The 19,916-nt window shown below is 57.6% G+C and overlaps 1 protein-coding gene across 8 annotated transcripts; it reads left to right on the top strand.

Moving 5' to 3' along the window:
- The first annotated feature begins 6,237 nt into the window (after positions 1 to 6,237).
- Positions 6,238 to 18,170, top strand: EPS8L1 (EPS8 signaling adaptor L1). 8 transcript variants are annotated; one of them, XR_010153627.1, is made up of 20 exons: positions 6,238 to 6,324; positions 7,253 to 7,306; positions 8,921 to 8,961; positions 9,240 to 9,298; positions 9,931 to 10,092; positions 10,370 to 10,519; positions 11,013 to 11,095; positions 11,497 to 11,758; positions 12,043 to 12,169; positions 12,362 to 12,450; positions 12,545 to 12,619; positions 12,724 to 12,872; positions 13,641 to 13,782; positions 13,879 to 13,907; positions 16,104 to 16,236; positions 16,326 to 16,457; positions 16,657 to 16,768; positions 16,964 to 17,138; positions 17,321 to 17,684; positions 17,777 to 18,170. XR_010153627.1 is itself a non-coding variant. In XM_016936840.4 (20 exons), the coding sequence occupies exons 2-20, from the start codon at positions 7,290 to 7,292 to the stop codon at positions 17,861 to 17,863; spliced, it is 2,157 nt and encodes a 718-aa protein (XP_016792329.3). In that variant the 5' UTR covers positions 6,238 to 6,324; positions 7,253 to 7,289; the 3' UTR covers positions 17,864 to 18,170. The 8 variants fall into 8 exon arrangements, 7 of the variants coding, with proteins under 7 accessions (XP_016792329.3, XP_016792327.3, XP_054529606.1 ...); XM_016936840.4 differs by having other exon boundaries at positions 17,552 to 17,684; XM_016936838.4 differs by having other exon boundaries at positions 13,641 to 13,907; positions 17,552 to 17,684.
- The last annotated feature ends 1,746 nt before the right edge of the window (positions 18,171 to 19,916 follow it).

The following is a 19,916-nucleotide window of genomic DNA, read 5'->3' on the forward strand; positions in this document are numbered from 1 at the left end:
TGAAGCAGCCGCACCTGCCTGCTCCTAGTGACTCTGTTCCTTCACCTGTTTCGTTTCCTCCACAGGGTTTACCACAATCTGAAAGTCTTATTCATGCAGGTGTCTACTTGTTTATCTCCCCACCACACCTACTAAGATGACAATATCACAAGGGCTGGGGTTTCATCTGTCTCCTCCTCCTCTGTATCTCCAGCACATAAAACATGCTTGGCACACTGTAGGTGCTTAAGTATTTGCTACTACATCACTTTGGGATTTTGCATAGGACACTCCCAATGCTTAGAATGTCAATCTTTGCTTCATTGTCCTTGGCAAACTCCTATTCATCCTTTGAAACCCCATCCATTTATCCCTTAACCAGGAAAGGCTTCTGTGCCTCATACAACCACCCATAAAGCTGGATTAGGGCTTTCTCTGGGGACACCCTTGCCCTGTGCCACACTTCCATTAGCGCACATATCCCCCATGAATTGTGCACACCAGCAGGGTCTAGAGTACGGCACACATTTTGTCTCAGGAGCTACGTATTGAATAAATAAATTATTACTTTTTTTGAGACAAGGTCTTGCTCTGTCACCCAGGCTGGAGTGCAGTGGTGCAATCGTGGCTTATTGTACCTTGACCTCCCAGGTTCAAGCAATCCTCCCACCTCAGCCTCCCAAGCAGCTAGGACCACAGATGCAGGCCACTATGCCTGGCTAATTTAAAAATTTTTTTTGGTAGGGATGGAATCTCCCTATGTTGCCCAGGCTGGTTTCAAACTCCTAGGCTCAAGGGATCCTCCTGCCTCCGCTTCCCAAAGTACTGGGACTATAGGTGTGAGACACCACACTCAGCCTCATTGTTTAATATGTAAGTAGCTATATCTCTCTGAGACCCAGCCCCCATCTAATTTATAACCTCCCTCCTTCTCAAGAACATGCTTCAGCTCCCATTGCCAGGGAATCTGACCTTTCTCCTTGTCATAGGATTTTTTTTTTTTTTTTTTGAGTCAGAATCTCAGTCAGTCGCCCAGCCTGGAGTGCATGGCACAATGGCTCGCTGCAACCTCTGCCTCCCGGGTTCAAGTGATTCTCCTGCCTCAGTCTCCCTAGTAGCTGGGACTACAAGCGCACGCCACCACACCCAGCTACTTTTGTAGAGATGGGGTTTCACCATGTTGGCTAAGCTGGTCTCGAACTCCTGATCTCAAGTGATGGCCTCCCAAAATGCTGGGTAACAGGTGTGAGGCACCACACCCGGCTGTCATAGGAATTTGTCAGCAAATCCTACAGACTAGAGGATGTGTGTTGGGTGGTGTGGGGGTGGGGATAACGGAGGAGATGGGGGGTGAGCTCTTCAAGCCCCAGGGGAGAATTCTGTTCCGTTCCTGGGACATCCCAGGTGAGAGGAAAGAAAGGCCAGCCCCCCAAGACAGCTATCCTAGACTGGGACAGAGGCAAACCCTGACCACAGAGCTCTGTCACTCACCCAAGAACAGGTGCCAATGACAGAATAGCCAGGCCGAGGGGGGAGAGAGGTGCTTCGGTGATGGATTTCCCTGGTGACTTGCCAAGACAGGGCTTTACTGCCTCCGCCCTGGACTGGCTGACTCAGACTGTGCAGGGGTGGACACTTTGACTGGTATTTGGGAGGCATTTGCTGTGGGTTACAGAGAGGGAGGGGCCTCCTTTGCGGCCACAGAAGGAGGAAAGAGGCCCTGGGCCCTGGGACTTGGGTGGAGGCTCGGGTTTCGGTCTCACCTGCTGCTCCAGACCATGGCCTGGAGGGCCGCCTGCGCCACCCCCAAAGCAATGAGATAGCCCCTCCTCCCTCAGACCCAGGAGTCCAGGCCCCCAGCCCCTCCTCCCTCAGACCCAGGAGTCCAGGCCCCCAGCCCCTCCTCCCTCAGACCCAGAAGTCCAGGCCCCCAGCCCCTCCTCCCTCAGACCCAAGAGTCGAGACCCCAGCCCCTCCTCCCTCAGACCCAAAGGCCTCGGACCCACACCAAATGCTTCTATGAGATAGTTTTCTCCCCTTGTTCATGAAGAAATGAGCCCAGGCCCAGTCAGATCTGCATCTGTGTCACAGCCCAGGGCCACTGTAACCTTAGGCTACTGACTTCCCTCTCTGAGCCTCTGTTTTCTCCTGTCAATGGGGCAAGGGGTCTGCTCCTTCCCTCAAACCCCAACTCAGGTACGGTCAAGCACAGAAAATACTTGTGGCATGAATGTGATGAGAACACAGAATTGCAGAAGCCAAAGAAAGAGAAGTGTAAGGGCCCTCCTTCCACCCCTACCTCCCCCACCCGCTGCTACACACACCAGGACCACCTGCTGGGTAGCCAGGAGCTCACAGCCTAGCCCCGCTGGCCACCCCTGCAGCCCCCATCCTTCACTCAGGCAGTTGCATGGCCCAGAACACCCCTATCTTCTAGGATTGACACTGGCTGTCAAACTCATCCTTCAAGGTGATTCCTGGCCTGCCCTCCTCCTCCAGGCAGCCTGTCCTCCTCCTCCAGGCAGCCTGTCCTGACCCTCAGCAGCCTCTCCTGGCCTTGGCAGAGCCCCTTATGTCCTCCCTTGCAGCATGCATGGGAAGAAAGGCCATCGTCCTCGCCATTGCTAACACCGGCCTTGCGTTTCCTCTTTGCCAGGTACTGTATTGACAACTCTCTACAACCTGACTTTATTCTCCCAATAAGCTGGGTGTGGTGGGTGGCTCATGCCTGTCATCCCAGCACTTCGGGAGGACGAGGCAGGAGTATCACATGAGCCCAGGAGTTGGAGACCAGCCTGGGCAACATAAGGAGACTCTACTATCTATCTATCTATCTATCTATCTATCTATCTATCTATCTATCTAGCTATCTATCTATCTATAGTCTGAGATGGGAGGATCACCCTAGTAGGTCGAGGCTGCAGTGAGCTGTGATTATGACACTGCATTCCAGCCTGGGCCACAGAACTAGACCTTGTCTCAATTAAGAAAAAAAAAATGGGGATAATAGGACCCATTCCATAGGATGTGGTGAGGATTATGCATACACACACACACACACACACACACACACACACATTTATGATGTACTGAGAAGATATAAGCACACAATAACTATCTCCAAAATGATCAAGTGGCAAAGCCAGGATTCAGACCCACACCTGCCCGAGGCTCTCTGCCATCAGACCACACTATATCTCTTTCTCTCTGTTCCTTCATCCCCATCAATCCAAGGCAAAAATGTGCCTTCTCTGATTTCCAGCCTCACTCAGCATAGACCATGGAGGCAACATATCTTGAATGAAGCAACAAAGCAATAATGCACATGAATGCACCAAATGCCAAAAGCTCGTTCACTCAACAAGTATCTCTCCAACACTTTCTATGTGCTAGACCCAATTCCATGTGCTGCAGATTAAGTGGGGGACTGATCACACAAAAATCTTTGCCCTTGTGAAGCTTGCATTTTTTTTTTTTTTTTGAGATGGAGTCTCGCTCTGTCACCCAGGCTGGAGTGCAGTGGAGCGATCTTGGCTCACTGCAATCTCCACCTCCTGGGTTCACGCCATTCTCCTGCCTCAGCCTCCGGAGTAGGTGGGACTACAGGCACCCACCACCAAGCCTGGTTAATTGTTTTGTATTTTTAGTAGAGATGGGGTTTCACCATGTTAGCCAGGGTGGTCTCAATCTCCTGACCTCGTGATCCACACGCCTTGGCCTCCCAAAGTGCTGGGATTACAGGCGTGAGCCACCACACCCGGCCGCATTTTTTTTTAAGATGGAGTCTCGCTCTGTCAGCCAGGCTGGAGTGCAGTGGCATGATCATCTCGTCTCACTGCAACCTCCACCTCCCAGGTTCAAGTCACTCTCTTGCCTTGGTCTCCCAAGAAGCTGGGATTACAGGTGTGCACCACCAACTCTGGCTAATTTTTTTTTTAGTAGAAATGGGGTTTTATCATGTTGGTGACATGGTGTGATCTTGGCTGACTGCAACCTCCACCTCCGGGGTTCAAGCAATTTTCTTGTCTCAGCCTCCCAAGAAACTGGGATTGGAGGTGTACACCACCACCCCCGGCTAATTTTCATATTTTCAGTAGAGACGTGTTTTCACCATGTTGGCCAGGCTGGTCTCGAACTCCCAACCTCAAGTGATCCACCCGCCTCAGCCTCCCAAAGTGCTGGGATTACAGGCATGTGCCACCGTGCCCAGCCTGTGAAGCTTGCATTCTAACGGAGGAGACACAGACAAAATGAACCAGGAACGCAGTGGGTAAGAAGGTGAAAAGTTCTCCACACAAAAATGAACTAGGGAGAGAGGAAAGAGACTACAAAGAAGTTGGGTTGCCGGGGGCGGTGGCTCACACCCGTAATCCCAGCACTTTGGGAGGCCGAGGCAGGCAGATCACGAGGTCAAGAGATCGAGACCATCCTGGCCAACATGGTGAAATGCTGTCTCTACTAAAAGTACAAAATTAGCCGGGCATGGTGGCGCGCGCCTGTAGTCCCAGCTACTCAGGAGGCTGAGGCAGGAGAATCACTTGAACCTGGGGGGTGGAGGTTGCGGTGAGCCAAGATTGTGCCACTGCACTCCAGCCTGGGCAACAAGAGCGAAACTCTGTCTCAAAAAAAAACAAAAGAAGTCGAGTAAGGGATGCCGCCATTTGAAACAGGGTGGTCACCCAGTCCTCTGAGAAGGTGACATTCAGGCAAAGACCAAAGGAGGCAAGGAAGTGAGGCATGAGGGTATCTGGTAGAAGAGCATTCCAGGCAGAGGAAATAGCAAGTGCAAAGGCCCTGAGGCAGGACTGGGTCTGGATGTTCCAAGAGCAGCAAGGAGGCCAGTGTGCTGACACACAGAAGGAAGAGATGAGAACAGAATCACGTCCCTTAAGGCCTTGCAAGATGTCAGCTTTTTTTTTTTTTTCTTCTTTTTTGAGACAGAGTCTCACTCTGTCGCCCAGGCTGGAGTGCAATGGCGCAATCTCGGCTCACTGCAAGCTCTGCCTTCCGGGTTCACGCCATTCTCCTGCCTCAGCCTCCCGAGTAGCTGGGACTACAGGCGCCCACCACCACGCCTGGCTAATTTTTTGTATTTTTAGTGGAGACGGGGTTTCACCGTGTTAGCCAGGATGGTCTCGATCTCCTGACCTCGTGATCCACCCGCCTCGGCCTCCCAAAGTGCTGGGATTACAGGTGTGAGCCACTGCGCCCGGCCTGTTTTCTGTTTTTTGAGATGGAGCCTCGCTCTCTTGCCTAGGCTGGAGTGCAGTGGTGCAATTATCGGCTCGCCACAACCTCTGCCTCCCGGGTTCAAGTGATTTTCCTGCCTCAGCCTCCTGAGTAGCTGGGATTACAGGCACCCGCCACCACACCTGGATAATTTTTGTGTTTTTAGTAGAGATGGGGTTTCACCATGTTGGCTGGGCTGGTCTCGAACTCCTGTCCTCAGGTGATCCGCCTGCCTCGGCCTCCCAAAGTGCTGGGATTACAGATGTGAGCCATTGTACCCACGCAAGTTTCTTAACCCTTCTCTTCCTCATTTTCTCATCTGTGAGACGAAGGCAGCCTCCCACCCAGACACACTCCCCTCACGGGGCTCTGGGGAGAAATGATGTGGAAAGCTTTGCTAGTAACCTCTACAGCATGGAGGGAGTTCTGGAAAAGTGATTTCAGAAAGGTGTTTATGCCTGGGAAGCCTGTTCATTTTTGTGATGTCCTTGGAGCTGGGCCGGGCATTATCAAGCTAAATCTTAGCTTTTGTCAGAATGGGGGGGTCATTGAGGGAAATTTCCAAAGGAAGGCGGAACGGGATGGGTGGGGGGGTAAGGGCATGAGCAGAGGCAGTGATCGTGGACAGGAGGTGTCCACAGAAGACGGGCTGCCACTGGCCCTGGAGACAGAAGGTCAGCCCCGGGTTCAAATCCCTCCTTAACCAAGTGCTGAAATGGACCAGTTGCTCAACCTCTCTGGCCTTCAGCTTCCTCATCTGTCAAGCAGGAATCAAACCTCGAACTTCCTCCCGCTGTTAGAATTTCAAGGGAGTTTTAAAGACAGAGCTTTCAACTCTGACCTGTGAACAAGTATGACATCAAATGTACTGTTCGTTGCTATTATTCTGTTGCTACAAGGCAGACGGTTAGTTTCCCGGCTCCCCTGCAGTACCCCCAGCCCCTCCTAGATCTGTCTGCCAGCCCCACCCCGGGGTCACTCCAGCCAGGCTGTGCCAGGTGAATGCTCAGGTATGCGGAGGCGGAGGCAGGACGGCCCTGGGAGGGAGCAGGAGGAGGGGCCGGAAGCCTGGAAGGGAAAGGACAGCGGAGAGCAGGGCAGAGCCTGAGCAGGCAGGTAAGGAGATCCGGGTCCGGAGAGAAGGGGGCCGGGGCTTGACCAATGGGTCTGAGGGACGGGGGGACTGGGGTCTGGACTCCAGGGTCTCAGGGAGGAGGGGCTGGGGGTCTGGACTCCTGGGTCTGAGGGAGGAGGGCCTGGGGTCCTGGACTCCTAGGTCTGAGGGAGGAGGGGCTGAGGGCCTGGATTCCTGGGTCTGAGGGAGGGGCTGGGGGCCTGGACCCCCAGGGTCCAAGGGAGGAGGGGCTGGGGGCCTGGTCTCCTGAGTCTAAGGGAGGAAGGATTGGGGGCCTGGACTCCTGGGTCTGAGGGAGGAGGGGCTGGGGCCTGGACTCCTGGGTCTGAGGGAGGAGGGGACTGGGGTCTGGACTCCTGGGTCTAGGGAAGAGGGACTGGGGCCTGGACTTCTGGGTCTGAGGGAGGAGGGACTGGTGCCTGAACTCCTGTGTCTGAAGGAGGAGGGGCTGGGGCCTGAACTCCTGGGTCTGAGGAAGGAGGGGCTGGGGGCCTGGACTCCTGGGTCTGAGGGAGGAGGGGCTGGGGGCCTGGACTCCTGGGCCTGAGGGAGGAGGGGCTGGGGGCCTGGACTCCTGGGTCTGAGGGAGGAGGGGCTGGGGGCCTGGACTCCTGGGTCTGAGGGAGGAGGGGCTGGGGGCCTGGACTCCTGGGTCTGAGGGAGGAGGGGCTGGGGGCCTGGACTCCTGGGTCTGAGGGAGGAGGGGCTGGGGGCCTGGACTCCTGGGTCTGAGGGAGGAGGGGCTGGGGGCCTGGACTCCTGGGTCTGAGGTAGGAGGGGCTGGGGGCCTGAACTCCTCGGTCTGAGGGAGGAGGGGCTGGGGCCTGGATGCCTGCATTGAGGGAGGAGGCTGGGGTAGGAATTAGAGGCTCCTACTGGCCAGGCCTTCACATGTTTGCTGGCTCCCAGGGCACCTCCAGGTGGGCAGGAGCTACCACTCAGCACCATGAGCACCGCCACAGGGTAAGCGCCCCCGGACCCCAGGTCCCAGCCCCAGCACGCCTCCCGCCTCCCCTCGCCTCCTCACCCACACCCGCTTGCGGCAGCCCAGACTGTTTGCGGCGGCCCAGACTCTGGCCCAAGCCCGGACACTCAGGAGGAAGCCAGAGCCTCTCTCCTCCCTGCCCAGCCTGGGGTTAGGGGCCCCCACTGCAGAGCAGACAGGCCTGAGCTCCAGTTTGGCCCTCACACTCAGTGCTGATGTAACCCTGGTCAGAGGACATCACCTCCTGGAGCCTCAGCCCCTCCTCTGTGACACAGGGACAACGTTGAAAAATTAGAGGGATAGTGCATTACAGGACGTAGCCGACCACCTCACTGACAGCAGGTGCTCAACTCATAGGAGCCGCTATTGCGATCGTTATGTTGTTAGTAAATATTAACCCTTTGCTAGAAAATCAGGGCTGTTTATAATGAAGACTCAAGTCCCCCAGAGTAAGCAGGGAGAAAAACAATGAGAGATGAGTCAAAATACCTGCATGGTAGGTAGTGAGCTCTCTGGCCCAGAGGTAATCAAATTGTGGTGACATCAGACTGGCAGGAGCGGGATGAGGAACAGGAGTTTGGGAAAAAGGGTTTTTCAGTTCCCCTGACGCCACCTGATCGCTGAGCTTCTGTTATGTGCGTGCAAGTGGGGATTCAAGAATTCTTAGGAAAGGTAACCTTAGGAAGAAATTGAGGACGGGAGGAGACAGAGAAGGATGTGGTTGGGAAGCACCTGGCCCATGGGAGTGGGAGGGGAAGCAGATAATTCCCTGTCTACTTCAGATACCACTAATGCTATTGTAACCATTCCCATTTATTGAGCAACTTCTGTGTGCTAAGCCCTGGCAGCATCTTAAGAATGATAATAACAGTTATTGAGGCTTCAGAATACTTCACCTGCATCATCTGACTGAATTTGCCCAACAGCCCTACCAGATGGTTACTATGTTACAGAAACAAAAACTGAGGCAGGAGAGATTAAATCCCCTTCTGAAGGTCTTATGGCAAGGAGGCAGTAGACAGAGGGTTTGAATCCCGGACTATGCCATGGTAGAGATCACAGTCCCCTACCACCCAGCACCACCGCCTGACCTGACCTGTCTTTTTTTTTTTTTTTTTTTTGAGATGGGGTCTCACTCTGCTGCCAGGCTGGAGTGCAGTGGTGCGATCTCGACTCACTGCAACCTCCGCCTCCCAGGTTCAAGTGATTCTCCTGCCTTAGCCTCCCACGTAGCTGGGACTACAGGCGCCCGCCACTACACCCAGCTAATTTTTGTATTTTTAGTAGAGACAGGGTTTCACCATGTTGGCCAAGATGGTCTCAATCTCTTGACTTTGTGATCCGCCCACCTCTGCCTCCCAAAGTGCTGGGATTACAGGCGTGAGCCACCGCGCCCAGCCTACCTGTCTTCTTAAAGTCCAGCTCTGGCTCTGAGCTCTCCTGCTCAATAATAATAATAATAATAATAATAATAATAACCCTTCCATCGCTCCCCATTACCTTCGTAATGAAGCCCTTGCTGCCCTGCTTGGCATTTCCACAGGATCTGCCCCCAATCCCACAGTCTCTCTCATTCCTCTTTTCTTCACCAGCCCAGAAGCTGCCCCGAAGCCAAGCGCCAAGTCTATCTATGGTGAGCGGGGGGCAAGGGAGCCCCAGGCCCATAGAACTGCGTCTAAAGAAACAGGACCTGGCATCCAGGGTCTTGGAGGAGGAGGGGCTGGGGGTCTGGACTCCTGAGTCAGAGGGAAGAGGTGCTGGGCGGCTGGACTTCTGGGTCAGAGGGAAGAGGGGCTGGGGGGCTGGACTCCTAGGTCTGAGGGAGGAGGGGCTGGGGGCCTGGACTCCTGGGTCTGATGGAGGAGGGGCTGGGCCTGGACTCCCAGGCTCATTCTCTTTCTCCCCTGGCAGAGCAGAGGAAGCGTTACTCCACAGTTGTTATGGCTGATGTATCCCAGTACCCAGTCAATGTGAGTCTGGGGTCTGTGTTCCCCCAGGACATCTTCTGGGGCAAAGGTGGCCTCAGGAGATAGGGCTTTTGAAAGCAGCTGGGCCCCCAAGCAGGAAGCATGTGGAAAGTCAGTTTGCCCATCCATAAAATGGACCTCCATTGCCTCACCTCAGTCACGGATATGAAGTCAGGGGCCTCGGGTGCACTAAATCTGCCAGCCTTTCCTCCGGGCCAGCTGTTGTGCTGGACAGTGGGACCACGGAGACAAATCAAGACACAGCCCTGCATGAGGAAGGGGTAGACAAGGTCCAGAGGAATCCACAGAGGCGCCTGGTGCTCTAATGGAGGTGGCAGGGGGCACAGCGGGAGACCCGAGGAGGCATTTAGAAGGAGAGAGCTATAATCCAGACTCCTTCCCTGCCCGCAAGGAGCCTCCAGTCTGTGAGAAGCCAGACTCAGGTGCTAGTCACTCTGATGAAAGGGAAACAAAGGGCACTGGGAGGAGGAGCTGATTTGTGGAACAGGTGATCAAGGAAGGCTTCCTGGAGGAGGGGTGGTTAGTCTCAGGCTGAAAGTCTGATTATTCTGGGGGATTCTGAGCCCACCTGGCATCATCTTGGGCCTCACTGCTTTCTCCATGGTCCGTACCAGCACCTGGTGACGTTCTGCCTGGGTGAGGACGATGGCGTGCATACCGTGGAGGATGCCTCCAGGAAGTTGGCCGTCATGGATAGCCAGGGCCGAGTCTGGGCACAGGAGATGCTGCTGCGAGTGTCTCCCGACCATGTCACGCTGCTCGACCAGGCCTCCAAGGTGCCAGGGGGCACGTGGGTGGGAGGAGTGTCTGGGGCAGGGACTTCAGGGGGTCTGGGTGTGAATCTTGGCTCCTGCACGTCCTTCCTCTGGGAACTCTGGCGAGGGACCCCAGCCCCCTTCTTGAGCCTTAATAGCCTCATCTATTAAACAGGGCTGTTATCCCTAACCCCCTAACCGCCTGAGGTTGCCCTGACCTGCTGGCCCACACTCCCGTCGCCATTTAGTAGTACCATCATTTCGGGGCCTCAGTTTACCCCGCCATCCCACCCGGCAGGAGGAGCTGGAGTCGTACCCACTGGGCGCCATCGTGCGCTGTGACGCGGTGATGCCACCCGGCAGGAGCCGCTCGTTGCTGCTGCTCGTGTGCCAGGAACCCGAGCGCGCGCAGCCCGACGTGCACTTCTTCCAGGGCCTGCGCCTCGGGGTGAGCGGATGGGCTGGCTCTGGGGGTGGAGCTGGAACTGGGCGGAGCCTGGAGCCGGGGCGGAAATGGGTGGGGCCTCTAGGTGGGGCGGGGCCTGGGGCTAAGGCGGGATCAGAGCAAGGAAGGGCAGGGGACCTGGGAAGGAAGTTCTGGAAGGCAGTGGGGTTTGAGATTGGACCCAGGGTCAAGATAGAACATGAAGGTGGGATGAGGACATGAACAGAACATGGCCAAGAAGGGTCTGGGGGAGCAGCCAGGACGAGGTGGGGGCGAGGAACCACCCGGACTGGGTCTCCATGGGCGGGGTCGTGGCTTAGGGCAGGGACAGGTGTAGGGCGAGGGGTGAGTTCGGGGCATGGACGTGCGTGGGTTCACAGGCGTGAACGGTAGCCGCACGTGGGCTGGGACTGAGCTGAAAAATCGGCCAGGGGCGAGGCCCGGGTAGGAAGTGGGTGCGGCGTGGGGAGGCGTGGCCTGACGGTGTGATTGGCAGGCGGAGCTGATCCGAGAGGACATCCAGGGGGCTCTGCACAATTACCGCTCGGGCCGCGGGGAACGCAGGGCGGCGGCGCTCAGGTGAGAGGCAAGAAGTTGGCAGGGTCTCTGGGAAGCCGGTTTCCCCTCCTCGTGCCTCAGTCTACAACACCAGCCTGGAACAGAACAAGAGTTTTGCATGGAGTCAAGCACACCCTAGTCGAGTCTTGTCTGTACCTCCCAGACGAGCTGACCCCTTCTCCAGAACTCTGCTTCTTTTCTCTGTTCCCTGTCCAGGCCCTCAGTTTCACTCTAGAGAGGTGCTATCCCTCCCTATATCGGATTTCTCCCTACCTCCCTATATCGGATTTCTCTCTACCTCGTTGAACTTGTTCATTCCCTTTGAGCCTTTTGAGCCTGTGTGTCTCGTTCTGCGCCCTGGATTTCCCCCTCCCTGGACCCCTCAGTGGACCCAGCCTTGGTGTCCCCGTCGCCCTCCGCAGGGCCACGCAGGAGGAGTTGCAGCGCGACCGCTCGCCCGCCGCTGAGACCCCGCCCCTGCAGCGCCGCCCGTCAGTCCGCGCAGTGATCAGCACCGTAGAGCGGGGCGCGGGCCGCGGACGACCCCAGGCGAAGCCCATTCCCGAGGCAGAGGAGGCGCAGAGGCCTGAGCCGGTGGGGACCTCGAGCAACGCTGACTCGGCCTCCCCGGACCTGGGTCCCCGGGGTCCTGACCTGGCGGTTCTGCAGGCGGAGCGAGAAGTGGTGAGCCGCGAAGGAAGGGGTCTGGGGGCGGGACCAGGCGACTGGAGGCGGGGCTAGGGCGTGGAAGGGCGGGGCCGGCTGCGGGACGGGCGTTCTCTGTCTGGTCAGACTTGTGCGTTATAGAAGAGGGGCTGGGTCGGGGGCGGGGCTTGGTTGTGGGGCGTGGCCAGGTGTTTGGGGCGTGGCCTGATCTGGGGAAGTGTATAGGTGCTCAGGTTCAGGGCTTCGACGGGGATGGTTTTGGAACTCGGGAGCCCTGAGCTTCCCCCTCCTCTGTCCCCTAGGACATCCTGAACCACGTGTTCGACGACGTAGAGAGCTTTGTATCGAGGCTGCAGAAGTCGGCGGAGGCGGCCAGGGTGCTGGAGCACAGGGAACGCGGCCGCAGGACCCGGCGCCGGGCGGCTGGGGGTAAGGGGCATCCTCGCGTGGCATCTGAACCCCCTCCCGATCTCTTCCAAATGTCCCCGCTCTCCCCAGGCTCTCCCCTCCCGCCACTTGCCAGGGCTGACCTCACCACCATCTTAACCGGGTGTCCACCTCTCTCTGCCTGTCTGGTGCTGGCCCCGCGTCCCCATCGCCGCGCCCGTCTGCTCCCCTCAGAGGGCCTGCTGACGCTGCGGGCCAAGCCGCCCTCGGAGGCCGAGTACACCGACGTGCTGCAGAAGATCAAGTACGCCTTCAGCCTGCTGGTGAGGACGCGTCCGCCCCTGGGCCGGGGCGCGGGCACGGCGAACTTGTCCCGTCCCCGCACCCACGCCAACCACCTCCCTCCCCACGCCCCAGGCCCGGCTGCGCGGCAACATCGCCGACCCCTCCTCTCCGGAGCTGTTGCACTTCCTTTTCGGGCCTCTGCAGATGGTGAGACCCGCCCCAGACCCTCGGGCCCCCTTGCAGCGGGAGGAATCGGGTTCGACTTGTAGAAGGTGTGGCGGCACAGCCTGCCCCTCCTGCTCCCCTGACAGATTGTGAACACGTCGGGGGGGCCGGAGTTCGCGAGCAGTGTTAGGCGGCCGCACCTGACGTCGGATGCCGTGGCGCTGCTGCGGGACAACGTCACTCCACGTGAAAACGAGCTCTGGACCTCGTTGGGGGACTCGTGGACCCGCCCCGGGTGAGGGGCGGGGCTGGGAGGCAGGGGGCATGGTGATTGGAGGAGCATAAGGCGCTGGGAGGTGGGTGGCATGATGATTGGAAAATAGGACTAGGAGGGGAGGGACGGGTTAGAGGCGTGGCTTAGTTGTGTTGGGGCGGGGCTTAGGACAGATGCCAAGATTCAATTGGAGGAAAGGCCAGGAATTAACGTGAAGGAAAGATTTAAGACCACTAGACCAATCGGATTGAAAGAAAAGGGGGGCTTAAAGGAATAGAGGGGCTACGGGGCAGGGGCGGGGCTACGCGAAGGGGCGGGGCTTCTGGAAGGTTTGGTCTATAACTTTGGTGATGGGACAGAGTCTGTGCACTGCGGGCTGGGAGTTCCGCAGGGAAAGGGTCAGAACCTGAAACCGACCTTATGGAAAACCTGATTTGGAATCAGGTGAGATTTAGAGGCTGGATAAGGCAATTTTTTTCCAGAGAGAGAGATGGATTGGGTCTCAATATTTTGCCCAGGCTGGTCTGGAACTCCTGGCCTCAAGCGATCCTCCCATCTTGGCCTCCCAAAATGCTGGGATTACAGGCGTGAGCCACGGTGCCCGGTCTAGAAATATAAATTGCTGTTGAGTTGGGCTTAGAGCTACCGGCAGGACTTGGTGAAAAGTGGCGGGGCTAGAATCGTTGGGATACAGCGAGCTTTAGGGGAAAACTTAGTGAAATTAATGACAGAACGAAGTTGGGGGCTGTACCAGGATCCCTGAGCTCTTGGCCCTGTCCCTGGCCGCAGGCTGGAGCTGCCCCCGGAAGAGGGACCCCCATACAGACCCGAGTTCTTCAGCGGCTGGGAGCCGCCGGTCACTGACCCGCAGAGCCGCGCCTGGGAGGACCCAGTTGAGAAACAGCTACAGCACGAGCGGAGGCGCTGGCAGGTGACCCAAGCGACACAGCAGGGCCGAGGCTGGGAAGTCCGGGGGCGCGGCCGGTCCGCCTGGCCCCGCCTGACCCGACTCTCTTACTTCCTACAGCAAAGCGCCCCCCAGGTCGCTGTCAATGGGTGAGTGTCCGCCCCAGGGCAGGGCAAGGGGGTCCAGGAGGGGTGCGTCCCGGGGGCTCCCGATGCTGACTCCGCCCCCTTTTTTTCTGTGTTTTTCCTTCTGTCTTCCTGGCTTTTCTCAGGTGGGTGAGATGGTGATGGGGCGGGCCGGGGCTGGGAGAGAGGGAGGAGCAGGGAGGGAGGGGGTGGGACCCAGACTTCTGGGGCCAAGGGAGGAGGGAATGGAGACCCGGATTCCCGGGCCTAAGGGAGGAAAGGGGCTGGGAGTGGGTAAAGTCTGAGAGGTTGGATCCCTGGATCCCCAAAAGGCTGGAAGAAGGCAGTTTGTTTTCCCAGGGCCTGGGAAGCACCATGCCTGGGCTCCCTAGGAGGACAGAGCCCTGGATATTGGAGGGGAGAGGCTGGGGAATTGGACCTTTGGGTTTTGAAGAAGAGCCCAAGTCTGGTGCTTGGGATCCTGGAGATCCAGAGGAGCAGGCTTGGGACTTCAAGGGCTTGGGGGCAAGTTTCTGGGAAAGTTAGGAAGTGGTAGTATCTCTGGGCCCCCGAGAGGGGTAAAGGCTGGACGATTAAACTCTTGGTTTTCCAGAGGCTCTAATGCAATTGTCTAAGTCGCTGCTGGGTGTTGGACTGGGTTAAAAGGTTTAAGGGTTAAAAGGATAAGATTGAAGCTTGAGGCCTGGACTCCTAGGTCCCTGGGGGAGGAAAGAACATTCCAAGTCATGGTTCTACCAAGCAGTGGGGGCTCAGACTCTGGGTCCTGGGGGAGGGAAGGAGGTAGATGGACTAGAACTCTAGGGTCCTTGAGCAAATAGAGGGCAGACTGGAGGGAAGCAACGTGGGAGGAGACGAAAACAAAGCAGCGAAGCTGGAGGAGACAAAGGGGGGTCTGGGTGAGGGCCCGAGCAGAGGGTCTCAGCAGGGACAGCGTGCTGGGAGCTGCCGGCCCCACACAGGGGGTGCCGCGGCCCTGAAGACCCCCCCTCTCCCCTGCACAGGTAGGCCTGATCCAGGCTGAGGTCCCTCTTATTGGGGGTCAGAGCTGAAATCCCACCCCTGCCCCCAGCTGCCTGATATCGCAACCCCCCTCCCTGTTCACAGCTTCAAGTCACTTTCTCCGAGCCTCAAGTTCTTTTTTGCAGGGAAACTGGGAATAATGATAATCCGTTCCCGGAACAGTGAGAAGTCTGTGGTGTTGTAGGAACTAGCAGTTAAGGGCTCAAGGCTGTGACCAGGTTCAAGTTCAAGTCCAGCTGCCTGCAAACTAAGGCAGCATTATTCAGACCTGGGCTGCCCTGGTCCCAGGCTGGCGATGCCACTCTCTTACTCTGTGACCTTTACATCTCTGTGCCTCAGCTTCCTCCTCTGTGAAAATGGAGAAGATAATAGGGTCTCTGGGGGAGGAAGAAACTGGGGGAGAGAGGGGAGTCCAAATTCATGGTTCTACCAACGGTTGTCATAAAGATCAAATCAACTAATATACATAACAGAACAGTGCCTAGCTCACAGTAAGTGCTACAGAAGTGGTAGCTATTGTTTTTTGAGACAGTCTCACTCTGTCATCAGGCTGGAGTGCAGTGGTGACATCTCAGCTCACTGCAACTTCTGCCTGCCGGGTTCAAGCGATTCTCCTGCCTCAGCCTCCAGAATAGCTGGGACTACAGGCGCGTGCCACCATGCCCAGCTAATTTGGGTATTTTTTAGTAGAGACAGGGTTTCACCATGTTGGCCAGGATGGTCTCGATCTCTTGACCTCGTGATCTGCCTGCCTCAGCCTCCCAAAGCGCTGGGATTACAGGTGTGAGCCACCGCGCCCGGCCTAGCTAGTGTTTTTATTATGCTTATGAGTTATGATATATAAGCCCAGTGCCTATTAGATGCTCAATAAATGACAGCTGTTTCTAGCTGTGTGATGTGGGCAAGTGATTTTCTCGCTCTGAGCCTCATTCTCCTCTGTAAAATGGAATCGATGGTGGGATAGTACCCACTACATATGCCTACAGCACAATGCCAAGCAACGGAGGGAGCAAAACATATTCAGGCTGTTATTCTCGTTTCAAATTTCTATTAACAGTATTAACCCGGCCCCTGCTGTGCCCCCAGCTTGGCTCTAACCCCCGCTCACACCAGCACCCTGCAGCCCAGAGCAATGGGGCTGGCTGCCTCCTTATCTCCAACCCTCCCGCTTCTCCTCAGTCACCAAGACTTGGAGCCAGAATCTGAGCCTCAGCTGGAGTCAGAGACAGCAGGAAAATGGGTCCTGTGTAATTATGACTTCCAGGCCCGCAACAGCAGTGAGCTGTCGGTCAAGCAGCGGGACGTACTGGAGGTTAGAGGAGCGGGAGGCTGAGGGGCAGGAATTAGCCAGCCCTAGCTGCAGACGCAGGCTCTGAACCCTCTGTTCTTTACCACACCCAGGTCCTGGATGACAGTCGTAAGTGGTGGAAGGTTCGGGACCCAGCGGGGCAGGAGGGATATGTGCCCTACAACATCCTGACACCCCACCCCGGACCCCGGCTGCACCACAGCCAAAGCCCTGCCCGCAGCCTGGTGAGCCAGCGCAGACGCTGGGATCTTGAGGGAGGAGAGGCTGGGACCAGATCCTGAGAACAAGGGGCGTGGGGATCAGCTGTCAAGAGTGCCGGAGCAGGTGGTGACTGGGGGTTCAGAAATGCATCTCCAGAAAGGGGAGAGGCTGGGACTCTGAGTCCTCTCCCTAACCCAGGTACTCTCCTCTCCTTCCTTTCAGAACAGCACTCCTCCTCCGCCACCAGCCCCAGCCCCGGCCCCACCTCCAGCTCCGGCTCGGCCCCGCTGGGACAGCTGCGATAGCCTCAACGGCTTGGACCCCAGCGAGAAGGGTGAGTGGTGGGGACGCCGGCTGCGGGGAGCGGTCCTTATCCTTGCTTTCCAGGCAGGGAAACGGGGGCTCAGAAAGAGCAAATGGACTCCCGTCCCATTCTGGGGACGCTGGAGCGCCCCCCCACCCCGCCCTCTGGCCCCAGGACCCCTCGCCCTGAGCCCGCACTCCCTCCCTCCCGGTTTCCCGCCTGCAGAGAAATTCTCCCAGATGCTCATCGTCAACGAGGAACTGCAGGCGCGCCTGGCCCAGGGCCGCTCGGGTCCGAGCCGCACAGTCCCAGGGCTCCGCGCCCCGGAACCGCAGCTCAGCCCGGGCTCGGACGCCTCCGAGGTCCGCGCCTGGCTGCAGGCCAAGGGCTTTAGCTCCGGGTGAGTGGGGCCGGGGCCCTCTCGGCGCGGGTTGATACGGACGCTGGGAGCGGAGCGTTCCGATCGGCCGGGAGTCGGGGGGCGGCAGTCGTGGAGACCACAGGGAGCCGGGAATAGCCCGAAGTGAGGGTCTGTCTGGTAGCAACACCCAATGGCAGGCTGTGATTGCTATGTTTTTTCAGACTCCGACTGGATCCTTAGGGAAATCCCGCATCCTTCGAAAGCAGGATGCGGCCACGCCCCCCGGGTGGCAACATTGTGATTGGTGGGTGGGGTTCAGGAGGTGTCGGGCCTGCCCCCGCTAGAGCTGGAACGCTGTTCTGATTGGACCATCGCCGGGTGGGCGTGACATGATTGTCCGGGCTGGGGCCTCCGCCGACCGGCCTGACCGCGCCCGGGATGCCCTCGCTCAGGACCGTGGACGCGCTGGGTGTGCTGACCGGGGCGCAGCTTTTCTCGCTGCAGAAGGAGGAGCTGCGGGCGGTGAGCCCCGAGGAGGGGGCACGTGTGTACAGCCAGGTCACCGTGCAGCGCGCGCTGCTGGAGGTGAGCCGGACCGCTGGTCCCTAGGTCTGGGTAGGGTTGGGATGCCGAGGGCTCGGACGCCAGGACAAAGCGATTTCCACCCCGCCCTCCAGGACAAAGAGAAAGTGTCAGAGCTGGAGGCAGTGATGGAGAAGCAAAAGAAGAAGGTGGAAGGCGAGGTGGAAATGGAGGTCATTTGACCTGCCAGGCGCCCTTCGCAGAGTGACGAGGCCCCGTGGGAGAACGGACTCTTCAGACTCTCCCCAATAGCGGAAGTCGATCTTCTGAAGGATGGCCAATCTGCTCCGGCCCTGGTCTTCCCCCATCCCGGTGGACAGACTTAACGATCCTTGCTGCAGTCCCTCCGGAGAGGATCTGGACTGGCTGGGAGTGGGGAGGGCGTGGAGACAGTCTACGGAAAGCGCTAGCAGACCCCCGAGAGGGTGCAGTGGAGCCCTGAGCATTGTAATATGCCGCCCAGCCTATAAACAGCCTCCTTGCTGAGCAGATGGTGTGTCAACTGCTGTCCTCTACCCGGCTACCAGGGGGCCCAGAAACCTGCCCCTCGCCCCAGTCACAGCTTCAAGGAACCTGGAAGATGTTCCACCCTCTTTGGTTTCTCTCTGAACCCTCCTTTCCATCCCCAGGGTCCCAAACCAGGCTCCCTCCTGACCTCCTAGCCAGCCTAGTCCAACTTGCCCCACCTTCACGTTTCCCTGGTTCGCGGCTGCTGGGCATGAGGCTTTGTGTCTCCCTTCCCGCCTCACCAACGTTCTCACTTCATTCCTTCCTGCGTCCTGGCCCTGCCCTTCTCCAAACGCTCCCAAGCGTTCAACCTCTTCAACCTCTGAGGTTTGCACCTGCTGTCTCTGCTGGCTGAAACAGTCATTCCCTGCCTGGCGAACTCCGGTTCAGCCTCCCTGGCCCAGCTCAAACACTCACTGTGGGGAAGCCTGCCCTCATCCCCGAAGCTAGTTTCCCAGCATCCACTTCTCCATTTTGTCCCCCACCTCCTGCCACGGCCCTACCAGGTAGAACTGGCTGCCTCCCAAGCATGCCACAGCTTTCTGGCCACTCTTTGTTCTGGGAGATGGCAGCCAACTGAAAACTTCCTAATCCCTCAAGAACTAGCTCCTTTTCCCTCTGGCAAGCCCTGTAACTTTCTTTTCCCCATTATCCAGGTGGCTGGTAAGGTCTGCTTTTCTCTGGATCCCACTGTTTTCCAGACTGGACATTCTCTGCCTTTGGGAAGAATGGCCCTTTCTCTTTCTCCCCTGGCTCTGCCATCCCCAGATTACTGCGGGCCTCTGGGCCTCAAGCCTCTCCCGGAGTTGTTCCAACCTGGGCCACCAGATGGCGCCCTCCAAGATGGGAAAGGATCAGAGAGACGCCCCCCCCCCCCCACCCCACCACCGCCCCCCACCCTTGGGGCAGGCAGGAGTTCTCAGTCCCCACTTTGCCACCTCCTGCCTGGTTCCTTCTGGTTCCTTCCTTCCTCTTTGGATCTCCAAGAGTCCTTCTCCTATCTGCCCCATCCCTAGATCCTACTCACATACTTCCCTTGGCTCCCTATGGCTCACCGGATAAAACCAGGCCCCAGCTTGGCAGTCACAGGTTGCCCACTCGGCTCACCAGCTTCTCCGACCACGGGGCTCAGCTTCCCTCCTCCTGCTGCCAAGCTTGGTTCATGTGGTTGCTTCTGCCCAGAATACTCTCAGCCCCTCTACCACTTGCCCGGGGCCCCACCCCTCATTCTTAGTAGGGGAATAGGAAAGGTAGGCAATTCCCCCAAACCTCTTTGCTCCATTCCCCTCCTCCCCCAATAAGCCCCCGTGGCTCTCGCCACCTAGGCTGCAAACTGAAATGCCTGCAGGAACCCAGCAAGAGACCCAAGTGAGCCAGCCGGGCCTCAGCCCTACCCCCGTCACAGGCCAGCTTGTTTGAACATCCTGGCAGCTGTATCTTCCAATATTCTCAGAACCTGACTATCTCTCACCATCTTCACTCCCATCACCCCAGCCAGAGCCACCCTCTCTCTTGCTTGGATTTCACCAGTAGACCCTTAGCTGGTCTCCCCAATCCTCACCACCAACCCCTAGCCTGTTCTCCATGCCAGAGGGACCTGTTAAAACCTAAGTCAGGCCATGGCCATGCTCCAAAAGACACCCAGAGCTCCAATCTCACAGCTCAAGCCCTTCCCAGGGCCAAGTCTCCACACAGCCACCGTGACCTCTCTAGCCTCATTCCCTGCTT

Source organism: Pan troglodytes, chromosome 20 (genome assembly GCF_028858775.2).
Source record: "Pan troglodytes isolate AG18354 chromosome 20, NHGRI_mPanTro3-v2.0_pri, whole genome shotgun sequence".
Classification (NCBI taxonomy): domain Eukaryota; kingdom Metazoa; phylum Chordata; class Mammalia; order Primates; family Hominidae; genus Pan; species Pan troglodytes.

Coding starts and splice junctions, on each gene's coding strand:
- EPS8L1 (XM_016936838.4), top strand. Junction 10,520..11,012: donor TCCAGGGCCTGCGCCTCGGG/GTGAGCGGATGG, acceptor TGTGATTGGCAG/GCGGAGCTGATCCGAGAGGA. Junction 11,096..11,496: donor CGCAGGGCGGCGGCGCTCAG/GTGAGAGGCAAG, acceptor CGCCCTCCGCAG/GGCCACGCAGGAGGAGTTGC.